Here is a 17928-nt window from a genome sequence, read left to right as displayed (position 1 = left end):
AGCAACGATACGAAGCATGAGCTTACTCCAGACTTGGGCAGTACACAGAGGTCGTATGTCCGCTTGCTCTCGTGATGGCCCTGTGCAGGGGGGAAGAATTTAGAAAACAGCTCTTCGTGGCCAGAGGAACATAATTTCTACTGTTTCTAATAACAAAAGCGCTAATGTTTGCTCTTTCAAACCGGCGACTCCATACAAAACGAACGAAAAGCTGCTTTTACCCCCATAATGGGTAGTATGGTGCATACAGTAGATAGTTATCGATGAGTGGTCCGTCTTAGCTAATTTTTAGTAGTGTTTCTTCACCGCCTGTTCTGTCACCATCTTATGTTGATGTAAGACTGTCTATGCTCTGCAGAGCATCTGCCACAATTCGGACTCGCAGCTGCATATGAGCTAGAAAATTGTCCGTTCTAGTCATTCTTGTATAAATATATTCTCTGGGGAAGAGTAGACAACCCCTTGATGGCTTCTGATTATCATCAATACCTAGATAGCAGTAATACATGATGTTCATGCTTTCTGGCTCTTGGCGCTGGTGCTGACAACTGTGGGGATCGCGTCGACAAGTGGCGCCGCTCTCCAGGCGCCGCCTCAGGGGTTGCGGCTCGGTAACGCCAGCTGTTAGCCAGTTCAGTAATTTCTCCCTGAAGCGAAGCATGATGCCTTCTTCTGACTTATAATCAAGGATAGAGCCCGTCGCTACCACTACCAGACGGGAAATCATTTCTCGAACTACTTTAATCAGTTGTGCTTTTCCCTCACCTCCTCACTAGATGCCTTTTAACATCGATTATTCGAACAGATCCTCCGAACGTCCCGCATAGGTTGCTTTCTCCGGTCACGTCAAGATATAGAGAGACAACATATCTGCAGACCTGAACGCAATGGCTCACAATTACGAGGTCGGAACAAGGGCTTGGCAACCTGATCCGACCGAGGGATGGGTCGCATCTGAAGTCAAAGAGAAGTTAGTTGATGGGGACAAAGTGCAGCTTGTCTTCTTGATAGAAAATGGAGAGGTTCGTACTATATTATCTGTCCGGCTATCTCACATAGAAGATATGATATCAACTGACAAGTTTATGTGCAAAGACAAAAACTCTGGAAACTACCCAGGCCGAGTTGCAGGTAGACAACAATCCAAAACTGCCGCCCTTGATGAATCCTGCCATGCTCGAAGCCAGCGAAGACCTTACGAACCTGTCTCATCTGAATGAGCCAGCCGGTGGGTGTGTCTCCGAATCGAGATTACGGTGGTTACTGAGTCCCTTCCAGTTTTGCAGGCCATCAAGCTGCGTTATGCCCAGAAGGAAATATACACATATAGCGGCATCGTTCTTATTGCTACCAATCCCTTTGCCCGGGTCGATTCACTTTACGTTCCACAAATGGTGCAAGTATATGCTGGAAAGCATAGGGCATCTCAGGCGCCACACCTCTTTGCTATCGCCGAGGAAGCGTTCGCGTAAGAGCGACTCCTTTCCTAAAAAAAACCTATATGTTTGCTTACGAGATTTGTATAGTGACATGCTACGCGATGGAAAAAATCAAACGATTGTAGTCTCTGGTGAATCAGGTGCCGGGAAAACGGTCAGCGCAAAGTACATAATGCGTTATTTTGCAACCCGCGAGTCTTCAGATCAGCCTGGAAAGTATACTACCAGTCGAGCAGATGCCATCAGTGAAACCGAAGAGCAAATCTTGGCCACAAATCCTGTCATGGAAGCTTTCGGAAATGCCAAAACCACCCGCAACGATAATTCTTCGCGCTTCGGAAAGTACATTGAGATAATGTTCGATGACAGGACCAATATAATTGGCGCAAAGATACGAACCTATCTTCTTGAACGATCTCGACTTGTCTTCCAGCCACTGAAAGAGCGCAATTATCATATATTCTACCAACTGGTTGCCGGTGCCACTGACCCCGAAAAACAGGAGCTTGGCCTCACGTCCGTCGAGGATTTCGATTATCTTAACCAAGGTGGTACACCGACGATTGACGGTGTTGACGACAGAGCCGAATTCAATGCGACAAAGAAGTCCTTGAGTACTATAGGGGTCCCGGAAAAAACGCAGACGGAAATATTCCGTGTGCTCGCTGCTTTGTTGCACCTTGGGAATGTCAGAATTACCGCCACCAGGACAGATTCGAGTTTATCTTCCTCGGAACCTTCACTTGTTCGAGCTTGCCAATTGCTTGGGATTGACGCCAACGAGTTTGCGAAATGGATAGTCAAGAAACAACTGATTACGCGAGGGGAAAAGATAACGTCCAACCTAACTCAACAACAGGCCACGGTGGTCAGGGACTCGGTTGCTAAATTCATTTATTCTAGCCTCTTCGATTGGCTTGTTGATAGGATCAACCAAGGTCTGGCTACCGATAGTATCCTGAACAAGTTCAAGTCTTTCATTGGCGTTTTGGATATTTACGGGTTCGAACATTTCGCGAAAAACTCTTTCGAGCAGTTTTGCATCAACTACGCCAATGAGAAGCTGCAGCAAGAGTTTAACCAGCACGTGTTCAAACTGGAACAGGAAGAATATGTGCGCGAGCAGATAGACTGGACTTTCATTGACTTTTCGGACAACCAACCTTGTATTGACCTAATTGAAGCAAAATTGGGTATCTTATCCCTTTTGGATGAAGAATCTCGGTTGCCTATGGGCTCAGATGAGCAATTCGTGACCAAACTGCACCACAATTTCGCCGCAGACAAGCAGAAATTCTACAAGAAGCCCCGGTTCGGCAAGTCCGCGTTTACGATATGTCACTATGCGGTCGATGTGACCTACGAGTCCGACGGCTTCATAGAAAAGAACCGGGACACTGTTCCAGACGAGCATTTGGAGATTCTGCGAGGCTCATCCAATGAGTTCGTGAAAGAAATTTTAGACACGGCAGCAGCCGTTCGCGAGAAAGATTCGGCATCTATCTCATCCAAGCCCGTGGCTGCCCCAGGTCGAAAAATTGGCGTTGCTGTCAATCGCAAGCCAACTCTGGGAGGAATTTTCAAATCATCATTGATTGAGCTCATGAACACAATCAACTCTACCGACGTGCACTACATACGCTGCATCAAACCTAATGAGGCTAAGGAGTCGTGGAAATTCGAAGGGCCGATGGTACTCAGTCAGCTGAGAGCCTGTGGTGTCCTTGAGACTGTACGGATCAGTACTGCTGGATATCCTACACGCTGGACATACGAGGAATTTGCAATCCGGTACTACATGCTTTGTCACTCATCGCAATGGACGTCAGAAATTAGGGACATGTGCCATGCCATTCTACAAAAAGCCCTTGGGGATGGCACCCAGCAAAAGCAAGATAAATACCAACTGGGTTTAACGAAGATATTCTTTCGAGCAGGCATGCTTGCTTTCCTCGAGAATCTTCGCACATCAAGATTGAATGGGTGTGCTGTTATGATACAGAAGAACCTTCGATGCAAGTACTACCGCCGCAGATATCTCGAGGCTCGTGCCTCTATCCTCACAACACAGGCTCTTATTAGAGGTTTCTTGGCAAGGCAACGTGCAGCTGAGATACGGCAGGTCAAGGCAGCTACGACTATTCAGAGGGTATGGCGAGGACAGAAGGAGCGGCGGAATTACAGCCGCATTCGTGCCAATTTCATTCTTTTCCAGTCAGTTGCGAAGGGATTCCTTTGCCGTCAGAATATCCTCGACACGATCCATGGCAATGCAGCCAAAGTAATACAGCGATCGTTCCGTTCCTGGCGACAGCTACGCGCCTGGAGACAATACCGCAGAAAAGTGATCATTGTCCAGAATCTCTGGAGAGGAAAGCAGGCCAGGAAAGAGTACAAAAAGCTCCGCGAGGATGCTCGGGACCTCAAACAGATCTCTTATAAGCTGGAAAATAAGGTGGTAGAGTTGACTCAGTACCTCGAATCCTTGAAGCGAGAAAATAAGTCACTCAACTCGCAACTGGAGAACTATGAGACACAAGTGAAGTCTTGGAGAAGCCGACACAATGTGCTCGAGAACCGTTCGAAAGAATTACAGGCCGAAGCAAACCAGGCAGGTATTACTGCTGCTCGCTTAACTGCCATGGAGGAGGAAATGAACAAGTTACAACAGCACCATAATGATGCGCAGGCAACCATCAAGCGTCTACAGGAAGAAGAGAAGGTCTCACGGGAATCGATTCGTACCGCAAACCAAGAGTTGGAGAAACTTCAGCAGCTGAATACTGATGCTGAAAACGAAAAGGCATCTCTTCGTCAGCAGATAGTCGATCTCGAAGAACAGCTTGAGCTTGCAAAGAGGGTTGTGCCTGCCAACGGCGTAAATGGAGACCAGCCGAACGGTGGGCCCATCCAGCCGCCTGCGAGCGGCTTGATAAACCTCGTTTCTTCCAAGAAGCCCAAGCCTAAAAGACGAAGTGCCGGTGCTGAGCGGATCGATATTGATCGTTTCAGTGGTGCCTATAACCCGAGGCCAGTGTCGATGGCCATTCCTAGCTCGGCTATGGGCCGCCAGCATTTCTCGGGAAATGCTTTCTCTCCAGGCCTGGACTCCGTTGAGGTAGAGCTCGAGAATTTGTTGTCTGAAGAAGATGAGCTCAATGAAGAGGTGACTATGGGCTTGATACGCAATTTGAAAATCCCACTACCCAGCTCTACGCCTCCACCAACGGAGAAGGAGGTCTTGTTCCCAGCTTATTTGATCAATTTAGTGACTTCCGAAATGTGGAACAATGGCTTTGTGAAAGAGTCCGAGCGTTTCTTAGCCAACGTCATGCAGTCAATCCAGCAAGAGGTTATGCAGCATGATGGAGAGGATGCCATTAATCCTGGAGCCTTCTGGCTTTCGAATGTCCACGAAATGTTGTCTTTCGTTTTCTTGGCCGAAGATTGGTATGAGGCACAAAAGACGGATAATTTCGAGTATGATCGTCTTTTAGAGATTGTGAAGCATGATCTCGAAAGCCTGGAGTTCAACATTTATCATACGTGGATGAAGGTATTGAAGAAGAAGCTTTACAAGATGATTGTACCGGCAATCATAGAATCCCAGTCCCTCCCTGGGTTCGTTACAAGCGAAACAAACAGGTTTCTTGGGAAGCTCTTACCCTCCAACAACAACCCAGCCTACAGTATGGATAACCTTCTCAGTCTCTTGAACAATGTCTACAAAGCAATGAAGGCTTTCTATTTGGAAGAGACTATAATCACACAGACGGTCACTGAGCTTCTCCGACTTGTCGGTGTCACTGCATTCAATGACCTTCTCATGCGGAGAAACTTTCTCTCCTGGAAACGTGGCCTGCAGATCAATTACAACATTACCCGCATCGAGGAGTGGTGCAAGAGCCATGATATGCCCGAGGGTACACTTCAGCTGGAGCATCTAATGGTAAGATACCTATCGAGACGATGGAATTGTTCTATCCGCTAAATTCATCTCTTTCTAGCAAGCGACCAAGCTTCTTCAGCTGAAGAAGGCCACCTTGAATGACATCGAGATTATTCAAGATATTTGTTGGATGTGAGTTCCGGTCAACTTTGTCCTGCTGAAATTCCATGCAGTACTGACAGGTTTAGGCTCTCGCCAAACCAAATCCAGAAACTCCTGAATCAGTATCTCGTGGCTGACTATGAGCAACCTATCAATGGTGAAATCATGAAAGCCGTGGCCTCCCGTGTCACCGAGAAGAGTGATGTTCTCCTCCTGACACCAGTTGACATGGAAGATAGTGGGCCGTATGAGATTGCGGAGCCACGTGTTATAACAGCCTTGGAGACATACACCCCGTCATGTAAGTGAGCTTCAGCGGAAAATGCACCGAGTGATGCTAACGGTCTCTGAAGGGCTTCAAACGCCGCGACTAAAGCGGCTGGCTGAAATCGTATCTGCCCAAGCAATGGCTCAGCAAGAGAGGCTGGAGATGACGGAAAGCGGCGCGGCGACGATGGAATAGACCTTGTATATGAACAACGGAGTACTAGCAATTTCATAGAAACCATGATGATGAGCGTTTGTATTGTGCTAGCCAGTTTATATTATAGTACATCTCTGTAGGCAGCCGAATGAAGGCCCCTCTTGAGTTGTTGCTCCATTGCAATTGAACCACACTACCGCCTGGTGGGGCTGCGGGGAAACAAGAATCTTAAGCGTTGGAGGACTGAACGAACCCTCGGCGGAACAGGTATATATATATCTAGCGCACCCCCGTCTATCCGTTCCTCTTTGTCTGCAGTCTGTCAACGAACAACCTACTATCTGGTTTTTTTTTTTTCTTGTTGCCCCTAGTAAGAATCCGCTCGGCCTACGCAAAGATGGCCTCGATGAAAAAAATAAACTTCATCACCGGCAACAAAAACAAGCTAGCAGAAGTGAAAGCGATATTAGGGACTGTGATCGACGTTGAAAATCAAGCAGTTGACCTTCCTGAGATACAGGGCACGATAGAAGAGATTGCCCGGGAGAAATGTCGACGTGCAGCAGAAGTGGTGAGTGACATCGCAGAAGGCAGAATCCGCACAGCTCAAAGACACTGACTCACTTCGGTCAGGTCGGAGGCCCGGTGTTGACGGAAGATACTGCACTTGAGTTTCACGCTCTTAACGGACTGCCTGGCCCATACATGTATGTCTTCCCTCACCTAAGCATACTAACTCTCCTAATAATTCTACCTAGCAAATCATTCCTCGATGCCCTAGGCCATGAAGGCCTGAATAAATTGCTTGACTCATTCGAGACCAGAGCCGCAGAGGCTGTCTGCACCTTTGCCTTTTCCAGCGGACCCGGTTCGGATCCAATCTTATTCCAGGGTAGAACTGAGGTAGGATTGAGTGCCAACTCCACCTACCCTGTCAGAAGCTGACGCATCGCAAGGGAGCTATCGTGAGACCAAGAGGTCCTGCGAATTTTGGTATGTACAGGCGACTATTAGTTACAAACATCAATGCTCACTAGCTCCTCCCAGGCTGGGATCCGATTTTCGAGTATCGCGGCAAGACTTACGCTGAAATGGACAAAGAGGAGAAGGTAATGGAATTGTCCCATCAATTTCTTCAATCAGCCACTAATACTGGAGCAGAACCTCATCTCACACAGATATAAAGCCCTGGTCAAGTTGCAAGATTGGCTGGCCGACAGACGTGATTGATATAAACTGCAAATTTCACGGTGCGAATTGGTGTCGGTTTCGGCCGCCCGCTCCCCCGGATTGCCGTAGGTAATTCGAGATCTCAGGCTCGGTCATTTTTCCAAGATTGTACCCAGCTAGAAATCCTTGCGCAATTGGACTCTACATCATCATCCCTCTCACTATTCAATTCAACCACTAATTCCTCGTCGAAGGCTTCTCGAGCTTCGTCAAGCAAAACACCAAATATTTCGGCATCTAAATTTTCCTGCAGCTTCGTCTCATTGTATCCCCTGTAAACCGATAAGCTTCAATTAGATTTTTCAGCTAATAATAAAGGGGGAGGGCGGGGGTGGGAGCGGATGGCTTATAGTCCTTGTGGTGTACCTTGATGCGAGACGATCATAATGAACAGCAGTAGATGGGCAGCGTAATACAACGACCAAATCAATCCATGACTTGGGGAATAGATCGCATGCATGCCAGTCAATTAGATAGCCACCCTGAAGTACTTGATCCTCGATAGCGTCCAGGAGCTGCAATATGTATGTTAGGTAAACGTGAGGAGGCTGGAAACCAGACTATATAAGCGTTACATGAACGTACTTTGTCCTCGTCCACAACCCAGGTTTGTAATTCGTGGTCATATGTCTCGTAGCAGTCTCGCTCTTTTGCGACATGGTTGATTGAAAGATGCCGCAGACCTGTCTCCTCGGCCAATTGTTCGCAATGGACGGTTTTTCCTACGCCGGGCGTGCCTGTTATTATCACATTTGGAGATGTCCGCATTATGCCTCATAAAAATGTGCGACGTGAATGAGTATTTCTTTCAATTTGCCCGATAAAGGCCGATAAAGTTTCAACAGTGAGGGGAAAATTTCCGTGGGGTAAGTAATCAGTACAGCTTCGGATTATCAAACTTCCCGATATCTCCATAAGTTACCCGGTGCTACATGATTCGTTATCGTTATCTAGTTGGTCGAAACTGCCGTGCTCATATAATTTATATATGCACGAATAGGCACTATAGTACTCAGAAAATGCTAGCTCATATGTAACCCTGATAAGGATAGTGATATGTAGACCTCGCCGGGTGGCTTGAGTTCTTACAATGTGGTACAATGCACGTCAAAACTCAAACCTGGTAACTTTCCTCTTGAGCATAATGCTACTTGTTGAGCTGACGTATAGCGGCTGCCTGACGAGTCATGCCCATGCTCATGATAGTGGGAAATGGCAAACTAGGCATGTCGTGATGTGCGCTTCACACTGGAAGGCCAAAGAACTGTTGCTGTTTTGCGGCTTGATGTCATGCCGCGCTAGTTTGCAGTGCTATTTGCTAGACGAATTGGCGGAATATTTTAGTCTGGAAGCAATCTGGTAAGCTATTACTGCATCGTCACCATATTGGTCGCCTCTTCTATCATACTTACTTTAGAAGCTCAAATGCCTTGTACTTCTGCAAATATGCTGTGCCTCGTCTGTATGCCTTCAATACGCGTGCAGGGTCCGACGTCAGTGCTTGTGCCCCCCTAAGGCGCTTCACTGCTGGGGGTGTTCGGAACATAGGATCGAAAACTAGTATGTCTGCGCTACCACCGTCACGTATTTCGAAGCCGATAATGGTCATGGAATGTCCTGTTATGTCCGTCCACCAATTAGACAGGTCACATATCACGAAGAAAGAGGTCTTCAAACCCTGGTGCTGGAAGTAAATGGGGGGCAAGTTCGTCTGCATGACTTTTTTCCCTTCCTCCAAAGCACATGATTCTCGAAAATAAGCCGCAACATTCATATATAATGCGTCATGTGCACGCACTTCCTTCGAGGCACCAATGCTGTTTGCTTCGCACCTGTGGGTTGTTAAAGCAGCGCTTCGCAATTTGGAGAAGGAGTCTTACTGTATGCCGAGACTCGAGAACAGGGCTTGTGCCTATAGAGTAATGAATCAATTGCAACCATAAGATTACGTTCATGGTCATCATACCTCTGGCGTGCCAATGTACTTCCTAGTTCCTCGGATACCTCCTGTTTCGACCCTCCCTACACTATTGAAACCCTTGTCCCACGCATCCTCGATCATATCTTGTAGTTGGAAGATCGTGGGTAGTTCCGTTGGGAAGCGCTCATGCCCCGGAAGTTGGGTTTCTTTCAAAAAGGTGATTAGCATTTGGATGTTCCTATAGCCGCAAAATCCTCCTTCTTTGGGGATCTTGGAGATCTGATGGACCTTTGGGCTGCAGAAAAAAGCACGTTGGACGGATTTGTCCTGCTCACACAACCGAGCGAGCACCGGGATGACATCGCGCGTCTCGTTTTCGACAGCTTCGCGCCTCCGAAGCGTGCCGTCTGAGGCAATTGTGTTTGTGAAGATTGACATAGAACCCCTCTCTAACATTCTTCGCAGCCATGATGGCATCTGCTTTTCGTGAGCATGAGGCCCTAACTCCGTACGCTAGGCTGAGTGTCAGCACAACGCGCTCTATGATGTATAAAGGGTAAGTGAGGTTTTCGTACTCCAAGCCGCTTAGCTGTATCTCTGTGCGGTGTTTTTGTGCCGCCGACCAATGACCACGGCGAGGGCGTTCTATCTTCATTGGGTAGCAGCCCGGGAGTGCGCTCTTTCAACCGTTCCCGTCTCTCTGCATCGTGGCTTGACACTGGACTCTCCACGTCAACAGGCAACTCTGGCTGGTGTGAAGATATGTCTTCAAAGGCAACTGTTTCCGCAAAATGCAAGTCGAGGTGGGCGGCGAGTTCAGTGTTGAGTACTATTTCCCCACAGCCGTGCGGACACTCGGCATAATCCCCTGGACATTCTCCTGTTCCAGTTGAAGGTGCATTTGCCGGCCGTCTGCTATGCTCAGCCTGAGTATCCACTTCAGGGTGATAAACATCCACATGCTCTACAACACGGCTAATGTCCGGATCAGAAAATGGACAAAAGGGACACGCTGGATCACTATAATTCATCTGGTCCATGGCAGCCAGTTTTTTATTGTAACCGCTCCAAGGATTACCTCAAGATGAAATGAAAACAGCTCCGCGTTCTTGTAAGTTATGGTTAGTATGTGTGTTTCAGCAACTAAGAAGAGGTGATTAGGAGCCGACTAGGGCCAGAAAGTAGACAAAATTGACAGTTGGCTAAATAGGCAACCATCGTAGGCCCACCTAACTCAACCACAAAATCATGTGCCAAGTAGGTTAGATGCGAAGATCGAGGCCCAACTGAGACAACTTATGTTAAAATGATATACAATCTATCTTTCCTTATCACCATTACTTAGTGGCCAAGAGCCCAACAATGAGAATGAATGAAAGTTTGGCCTTGCGGACTCTCTGGTATTATAAAACAATACCATTACGGGTAACATTAGCCTCATATCCATATCGGTTATTCTTCCCGACTTGCTACCAGCAAATCAAGATGTAGTTCGTTTGCTACTGTAAGTACTAAGGCAGGAAATACGGAGTATATTAATATTTCCGCCGATGAAATATTACTATCACAAAGTAGATTTGATGCACCCCTTCTTGCACATATCAGTAGAGACGAATCTGTCTTTCTGATGGTAAAACAGTACAGAGTATCATAATATCGATAACAGGTAGCATACTGAACGGATCTCATTGAAAAGTCACACCTCGCTAGTTCTATATTACAAACTGCTGTACATAGCAATACCAAGGGAAATTAGAAACGTGGGACCCTAAATGGGCGATACCATAATCCGCGACCTAACAGCCAAATCAACCACCTGTACTCTGCTGTTGAGCCATCTCCGTATGAGAGAGTCATTATACCTGAGCGCAAGCATGATTACAGGTATCATAGATTCGTCCTTGAAAAGAATTTTGATGCCTATAAAGCTTTTGTATTGACGGCCAAAAATGATCAGCCAGATAGAATGTCTAATACGATTTGTTATAGAAGAACATGATAGTTTAACATAGCACCAAGTGGTCCAACTGAGAATTCAAACTGTTTTCTGATTGATGCCATTCTCCCATCTCTTTGATATCTATGAAACGGGGCGTATGCAAACTCGGAAAGAACTAGACTGCTTTGGTACATTAGTACTTTTGTTCTCTGACTCAACGTTTATCTTCGATTAGTAATAATTGAGTTCTGATAATGTGTACCCGCAAAAGGAAGGCGGAGAAACAAAATGGCGAACGACCATTCGTTCTACATTTCATCGGCATGAGCTCCGCTTTCGCAACCCCGCCAGTGCACATAAAAAAGGCTGTCCCGCTACCGGAGCCAATTGCGTGGGTGTGTCATCTCTCAATTGCAAGGCTTCAACGTGCTGTTCGAGCGACCCAAAGATGGATGATCATCAGCAAAACCAGAACGATCCTTTGGAAGTTGCCAGGTATGAGTCAAAAGACTCACCGGATAGCAATTGGGTTGTGCAGAAGTTTGGAGGTACCAGTGTTGGGAAATTCGCATTGAACATCATTGACCAAGTGGTATTGTCAGTATAATCGCCCTCTGAACATCCTTCTAAATTTCGCCGTATTTGCTAACAACGGCTCTGAATCAGACCAAGTCTACTCGAACACCGCGTGGCTATAGTTTGTTCGGCAAGGAGTAGTTCAACGAAGGCTGCAGGAACCACAAACCGGTGAGTCATAACCCCTGTGTTTTAAATCCCAAGAGATCTTTACATAGCCTGTCCAGCTCCTGCCCGCAATGTCTCTACGACTTCCAGATCCTGTTAGAATAGAGTTACCATTCGGACTAACCTATTATATAACGCAGCCTTTTGCGAGCAGCACGGGATGCGGAAGACGCTCTATCACAAGAATATGCTTCCCTTGTTGAGGCAGTCCGGCTCGAACATATCCAGGTTGTTGACGAACAAATCCAGTCCAAGGTACTTAAGTCCCGGCTCATTTCAGAGATAAACAACGAATGCGACAAAGTACTTCGAGTCCTGGAGGCTGCACAAACTTTAGGAGAGATAAGCGCACGATGCGTGGATAAAGTGATTAGTACAGGAGAAAAACTCAGTTGTCGCCTCATGGCCGCTTATATTCAGGACCGCGGGGTGGATTCGCAGTACGTGGATCTAGCTGAGGTCATCGATTTTCCTATCTCGAATCAGGGTCTCGACCAGGACTTCTACAATAATCTCGCTGCAGCTCTTGGCCGAAAGATTCGGGCCTGTGAGAACAAAGTGCCAGTTGTTACTGGTTTTTTCGGAACCGTACCTGGTGGCCTCCTCGATCAAATTGGCCGCGGTTATACTGATCTTTGCGCCGCCCTCGTTGCTGTTGGAATAGATGCCAAGGAACTCCAAGTCTGGAAAGAGGTTGATGGAATATTCACCGCAGATCCCCGGAAAGTGCCTACTGCACGCCTTTTACCTGCAATCACACCAGCCGAGGCAGCTGAACTGACATTCTATGGTTCGGAGGTGATCCATCCCTTCACTATGGAGCAAGTCATCCGTGCCAAGATTCCAATTCGCATAAAGAATGTTATGAACCCAAGAGGTGATGGCACCGTGATCTTTCCAGACTCCACTTTTGAACTGGAGAAAACAACCCCAGGTCATGATCCGAGACTATTCCGTACCCGCAGCCCTAGTCTTGTGCAGCGGCCTAAACGCCCAACGGCGGTAACGATCAAGCACAAGATATTGGTGATTAATGTACATTCCAACAAACGTTCGCTCTCACATGGATTCTTCGCTGGGATATTCTCCGTCCTCGACAGGTGGAGACTTTCTATCGATTTGATATCTACAAGTGAGGTTCATGTCTCGATGGCTCTTCATTCGGAAATGCCTCTCCTAAACGGAGTTGGGAGGGATGAATACCAGGTAATCGATGAAGATCTCAAAGGTGCTTTGCGCGACCTGCAGAGATATGGCACAGTTGATATCATCCCCGAGATGGCAATCCTTAGTCTTGTTGGAAAACAGATGAAAAATATGATCGGAGTAGCTGGCCGCATGTTTTCTACCCTAGGTGAGAACAATGTCAATATAGAGATGATTTCCCAGGGTAAGTCTCGCTTTCACCTTTGCGTCTTGAACACCGACTGACGATATACCGCCCTGAAGGTGCAAGTGAGATCAACATCTCGTGTGTCATAGAAGAAAGAGACGCTGATCGTGCCCTAAATATCATCCACACCAGCATGTTCACATTCTTGGACTAAAAGTGCTCTTTTTGTTCCCTTATACATTTGCGTCGCGCTACCTTCCAGATATTGTGTCCGCCCCTAACGCTATGATGTCCATTATCACCCTTATGTCTCCCCAAACTACAAGAGTCACGTGCATATAAACAGCTGTGTAGTTGATTCATGCTTCTTTTCTTCCTTTCTATATTCTTTCCTTTCCTTCTTCGGTTGCAGGTTTGTCTAATGCAGATAGATTTATGACTTTTCTTGTATGCTTCAGGTTGTTCATGCATCGGCGTCAAGTTTATTTTCTTTGGTCTACTGGGGTTGGCTTACTATTATACTTTTTTTGATTTATCTGTCCTTATTTTCTATTATATAGAGCTTCATCTTCTTGCAAGACCTTTCCCCCTATTCTAAAGGAATGCTTCCCAAGCTTCTTTCGGCATATTTATCACATTGCTGAATAGTTATCTGCCAGAAAGGCTTATATAGCGAGTTCCGGACTTAATTCTGCTTACAGTAATGATCAGTATATGCATAGTTTCTGCAGGTCCAACAAAAGTCATGTTCACAACGGTGCATGCGAGGTTTATTCCTCACATTGCTCAACAACAACCTTGCACGAGGAAAAGAATATACGATGATATAGTAGTGGATACAGTAGATTGGGGTAAATCCCTGGATATAAGAGTAGGAGCAAATCATGCCGGTTACAACATACGTTTACAAATTGTTTGTATATAAGTTCACGGCCCCTTCGAGGGTATTGTAACATGTAGACATTTCAGATATTCAGACGGCGGTTCTATAATCTATAGAACTTAGATAGGTGCTAACTTACGTATAAGTAGGGTCAATCCTAGCGCCACCATGGCACTCTTAGCTTGACTTCCTTCTAGCTCCGCGGGTGTTGTAGTTATTATATAGCGAGACCGATTCACAGTACCTAAGGGCTTTGATAAGAAAATGTAGGGAAAAGGAAAGGCGAGTGGGTGGGGGCGGCAATTCAAAACCCCTAAGTGCATGGCTCACAGCAGTAAGTGGTTGCTTACGCCTCGGTCGCTGCATTGTCTTAGACAAGCCGCATTATTGCAAGTCCCTAGCTCGGTATTCGCTGCTTCTTCTGGGAGGGAGGTGAGGTAATCATCCCTGGATGGCATAAATTGTTCATGTGGCTTATGTGTGCTGTTCAATGAGTTCAGTAGCGCTTTACTTAGATTGTGAACAGGGTTTCAAGGAAGCTAGGGCCGTAGTGGGCTACTACTAGTATCATCGTGAAGTCGGAGAATGTTTGTGGTAGCGAAGTAATACGTAGCCTAAGTGCTTCCAGAAGGGTGGGAGTGTGGATACGGTATCCTCGTCAGTTACAATTTTCATAACGAATGAGTAGAACTGTGTTCGGTAGCCTAGACTGTATTTGGTAGGCTGGGAATTTATAATAATGTATCAAGTGCATGCCACCAGAGTCCAGACTCCAAACTGCTTTCATCAATTGACCAAGGGACCCATGATCTGCAAAATTCGCCGGCTGATTGGGTGGGTTTGAGCAAGGGATGAATCCCCATGGGTCTAACAGATGTAGCGTCGATACTGTTCACTGGGCAGCATCAAGGGACCCGCATGCCTACTCAGTCTGTGCTAGGCTAGTAAGGGAGGAGGGGGAGCCAGGGATTGGTATTACCATCTACATTTATGTATGCGGTACGAAGCACAAGAGGACGAAATTGCAAACACGGAGTAAATGGTAATTTACTTGTGACGATACGTGTAATATCTTCCCTTCATGCCTGATGGCCACCCGAAGGTAGCTTGATAGTCCGGAGGCTGCCCGACGCGTGACGCGCACGCGCCATAACCATACCATACAGGCCCGACGAGGCGCGTGGGCAATCAACAGGTGCAGCCTGTCTTTCTTCGTTCTCTCATTCTTCACTCAACTAAGGAATTATTCACAAAATATCTTGCGCATATCTCCCCACCTTACCTGGATGGACCTTACCGGACAAAGGGATTTGAACTTAGTCGAGCCGTCTTGCCGCCTATGTTCTGGGACTCTTTCCTTCGATAACCCACTTGCTCCATCGCTCTGTTCTCGATCTCATCATCCAACATACATCATCTACTTCGCGCCTACTCAACGTACCACACCCTACCAAAGGCAGTCTGCTTTTGACTACATCATTATCCAGATAACCACGTCAATTTTCACGCCTTGGATGACAAAGGCTTTTCCCCTAGGCCGCCTGTGTCCTTGTCTCTAGATTACTGCCTTTGCATCGCGCTCTTACGCGCTTGATGTTCTGACCATCATCGTTTCTCGCACTGCGATTTGGAACTCTGCCACCCAGATTTTGTTCAATTATCCCAGCAAGGCGTGCTCCCTCGTTCATTCTGCGGGTACCTTGCCAGAGCCCAAGGTGACCCGAAGCTTTGCCCTGTTGCCATACACGGTGTGCGGAAGTTTGCTCCGCGTCGAAAGTCCCTTGACACCAAGGTACAGGGCATAGATCGTGGCAGTATGAGCCCGACACGTTCTGCGCCGGTAACCTCACGGCCTTCTTGTGGAAAAGCGATTTCCAAGCCACGCCCCCGCTTAGAGCCCTCACCTTTACCTTTGCAGCCCGTTGAGCATGTGTCGTCGGCGAAAGATCAATTTCTAAATGCGACCACTTCTACGACACACAACGCTTCGCCAGCAAAAGTTGCTCGCAGCTCAAGTAGCCTATTTTCTGGACATGGAAGTCTAGGATTCGTTCCCATCACGGCTCCCCCGGCTCCAGAATTCACCACAGATTCTCCTTCCAAACACCCCTCTTTCGGATATCGCCACAGCGCTGCTTCTTCTTCCATGCCCCAATCCGCGTTATTCACGACATTCTCCACTTCCAGTTCAGGAAAACACTCACCTAAGGATGCGCAGTCATCAGATGAGCCCAACAGCGATAATTTTGCAGACTTCCCTGAACCCTCATTCATACCGAAACCTGTGAAGAGGACACTTATGGACGCGGCGCCACTAAAGGAACGACAAACAAAGAAGCAGAAGCGGGAGGAACCTAGTTCTATGCGCTTGCCAGAGCCTCATGAAATGCCCCCGATAGAAGACGATGGCACGAAGCCGCCTTATAGCTATGCGACGCTAATTGGCATGTCTATACTTCGTGCGCCAAACAGGCGGTTGACCTTAGCGCAAATATACAAGTGGATCTCGGATACATTTTCTTATTACAAAAATAGTGACCCAGGTTGGCAGAACAGCATTCGGCACAATCTTAGCCTGAATAAAGCATTTATCAAGCAAGAAAGACCTAAGGATGATCCAGGGAAAGGCAACTACTGGGCAATTGAACCTGGAATGGAAGCTCAATTCCTCAAAGACAAGCCACTGCGCCGCGCAACCATGTCCAGCCTTCCTCTTCCGGCCGCGCCGCAGAAGGACACAGCTCGTCCGCACAACTCAAGTACTACTACTTGGGCAGTCCCGCCGCCCCCATATCAAGCGACAGGAAAGCATTCGAAGCCTGTGGATCTATCTTCTGATGCCACCCTCCCTGCTTCTGACCCTGCTCTTCAAGAAGACACGAGTGACGAACATACCAACCGTACTGTGCAACAGACTCTTGGACATCGATCGTCACCACTGCAACCCATACATTCGTCACCACCTGTTGTGCCTCCTCGTTACACTCGACAAGGAACCCCTCCAACCCCTTCTCAAACCATCACTTCGGGATTAGTATCCATCACCAATAAGAGAAAGCAAACTGCAGTGAATGACAGCGGATACTTCTCGTCGCTAGAGTCCTCAGCTTTGCGACCAAACAAAGCTGGGCACATTCTGACTTCGGATCTAGACATAGACCCTCCACGAATCAAGCGTGGTCGGGCAGAGGAAGAGATAGCTCGAATTCGAAGTTCCTCACACGACATTAGTCCAAGTCACTGTGGCATCTTGAAGGACTCAGGATTAGTTGTTGGTTCATCGCCCCTCCGTGGGGAGTATATCAGCATGCTACCCCCTCCTATCACGCCGGTCATCAAATTCAAGAAACCCGCTAAGCCACCACCTTCAGTATCACCAAACACGAATCTACGGAACCACCGTAAAAAGATTCAACACATGGTCAATTCCCCGATAAAACATTTGGGACTCAACGATGAGGATCTTCCGTGGAGTCCCGCTTTTAATATCCAAGACGAAACATTCACGCCGAGCGAGAATCTTCATACTGGCTTCGACGTCTTTGCGGATCCTGTTTCGGATAACATATCAACCCCAGCATACGGCTCGCCAGAGAAACGGTCTATTAAGCGTACTCGAACAGACGCTGGCGGATCAAATGGCAATATACTGGCAGATATCACATCATTGAATGCCAACAACAGGCTAGGGGTGCAGCCGTTGCAATCATCGACCAAAGCTAAAGGCCTTCTTTTCCCCGAGTCGCCTTCCAAAGTGACTGACTCAGCACGTTATCTGGACTCTTCACATGAGGATTTCTTCTCGTTTCATCTTTTTGATGAAAGCCCGACAGAAATCGATGGCGTGGATATCCTGCAGGGATTTCAGAAGATCGGGGGTATGAGCAAGGAAGAATCGTCAAGATCGAAGTCATACCCACCGAGGCCTTCGTGCAGTCATCGGAGCAACACACCTCTGTTCTAA

The 17928-nt window shown here is 47.3% G+C and overlaps 6 protein-coding genes across 6 annotated transcripts; 4 read left to right on the top strand and 2 right to left on the bottom strand.

Annotated features, from left to right (window-relative positions):
* Positions 1-887: 887 nt before the first annotated feature.
* On the top strand, positions 888-5953 carry AtWU_10307 (type V myosin; the record flags this gene model as incomplete). Its single annotated transcript, XM_035505412.1, has 7 exons — positions 888-1022; positions 1096-1228; positions 1279-1468; positions 1527-5388; positions 5447-5520; positions 5577-5791; positions 5844-5953. 7 exons carry the CDS (start codon positions 888-890, stop codon positions 5951-5953), a joined length of 4719 nt encoding a protein of 1572 aa, XP_035361305.1.
* Positions 5954-6311: 358 nt separating this feature from the next.
* On the top strand, positions 6312-7144 carry AtWU_10306 (non-canonical purine NTP pyrophosphatase; the record flags this gene model as incomplete). Its single annotated transcript, XM_035505411.1, has 6 exons — positions 6312-6485; positions 6548-6621; positions 6673-6817; positions 6871-6907; positions 6962-7023; positions 7076-7144. The coding sequence occupies 6 exons, from the start codon at positions 6312-6314 to the stop codon at positions 7142-7144; spliced, it is 561 nt and encodes a 186-aa protein (XP_035361304.1).
* Positions 7145-7226: 82 nt separating this feature from the next.
* On the bottom strand, positions 7227-7912 carry AtWU_10305 (nucleoside triphosphates FAP7; the record flags this gene model as incomplete). The annotated part of the gene is made up of 3 exons (XM_035505410.1): positions 7227-7416; positions 7511-7659; positions 7730-7912. The coding sequence occupies 3 exons, from the start codon at positions 7910-7912 to the stop codon at positions 7227-7229; spliced, it is 522 nt and encodes a 173-aa protein (XP_035361303.1).
* A 543-nt stretch (positions 7913-8455) lies between these two features.
* On the bottom strand, positions 8456-10105 carry AtWU_10304 (C78 family peptidase; the record flags this gene model as incomplete). Its single annotated transcript, XM_035505409.1, has 6 exons — positions 8456-8489; positions 8557-8761; positions 8822-8976; positions 9025-9056; positions 9111-9578; positions 9641-10105. The coding sequence occupies 6 exons, from the start codon at positions 10103-10105 to the stop codon at positions 8456-8458; spliced, it is 1359 nt and encodes a 452-aa protein (XP_035361302.1).
* Positions 10106-11452: 1347 nt separating this feature from the next.
* AtWU_10303 (aspartate kinase) lies at positions 11453-13295 on the top strand (the record flags this gene model as incomplete). The annotated part of the gene is made up of 4 exons (XM_035505408.1): positions 11453-11601; positions 11671-11751; positions 11889-13138; positions 13198-13295. The coding sequence occupies 4 exons, from the start codon at positions 11453-11455 to the stop codon at positions 13293-13295; spliced, it is 1578 nt and encodes a 525-aa protein (XP_035361301.1).
* Positions 13296-15780: 2485 nt separating this feature from the next.
* On the top strand, positions 15781-17928 carry AtWU_10302 (forkhead box transcription factor; the record flags this gene model as incomplete). The annotated part of the gene is made up of 1 exon (XM_035505407.1): positions 15781-17928. One exon carries the CDS (start codon positions 15781-15783, stop codon positions 17926-17928), a length of 2148 nt encoding a protein of 715 aa, XP_035361300.1.

The sequence above is a fragment of the Aspergillus tubingensis genome, assembly GCF_013340325.1.
Source record: "Aspergillus tubingensis WU-2223L DNA, scaffold_12, whole genome shotgun sequence".
Classification (NCBI taxonomy): Eukaryota; Fungi; Ascomycota; class Eurotiomycetes; order Eurotiales; family Aspergillaceae; genus Aspergillus; species Aspergillus tubingensis.
The sequence above is the reverse complement of the archived record's forward strand: the minus strand, read 5'-3'. Positions and strand labels throughout refer to the sequence as shown.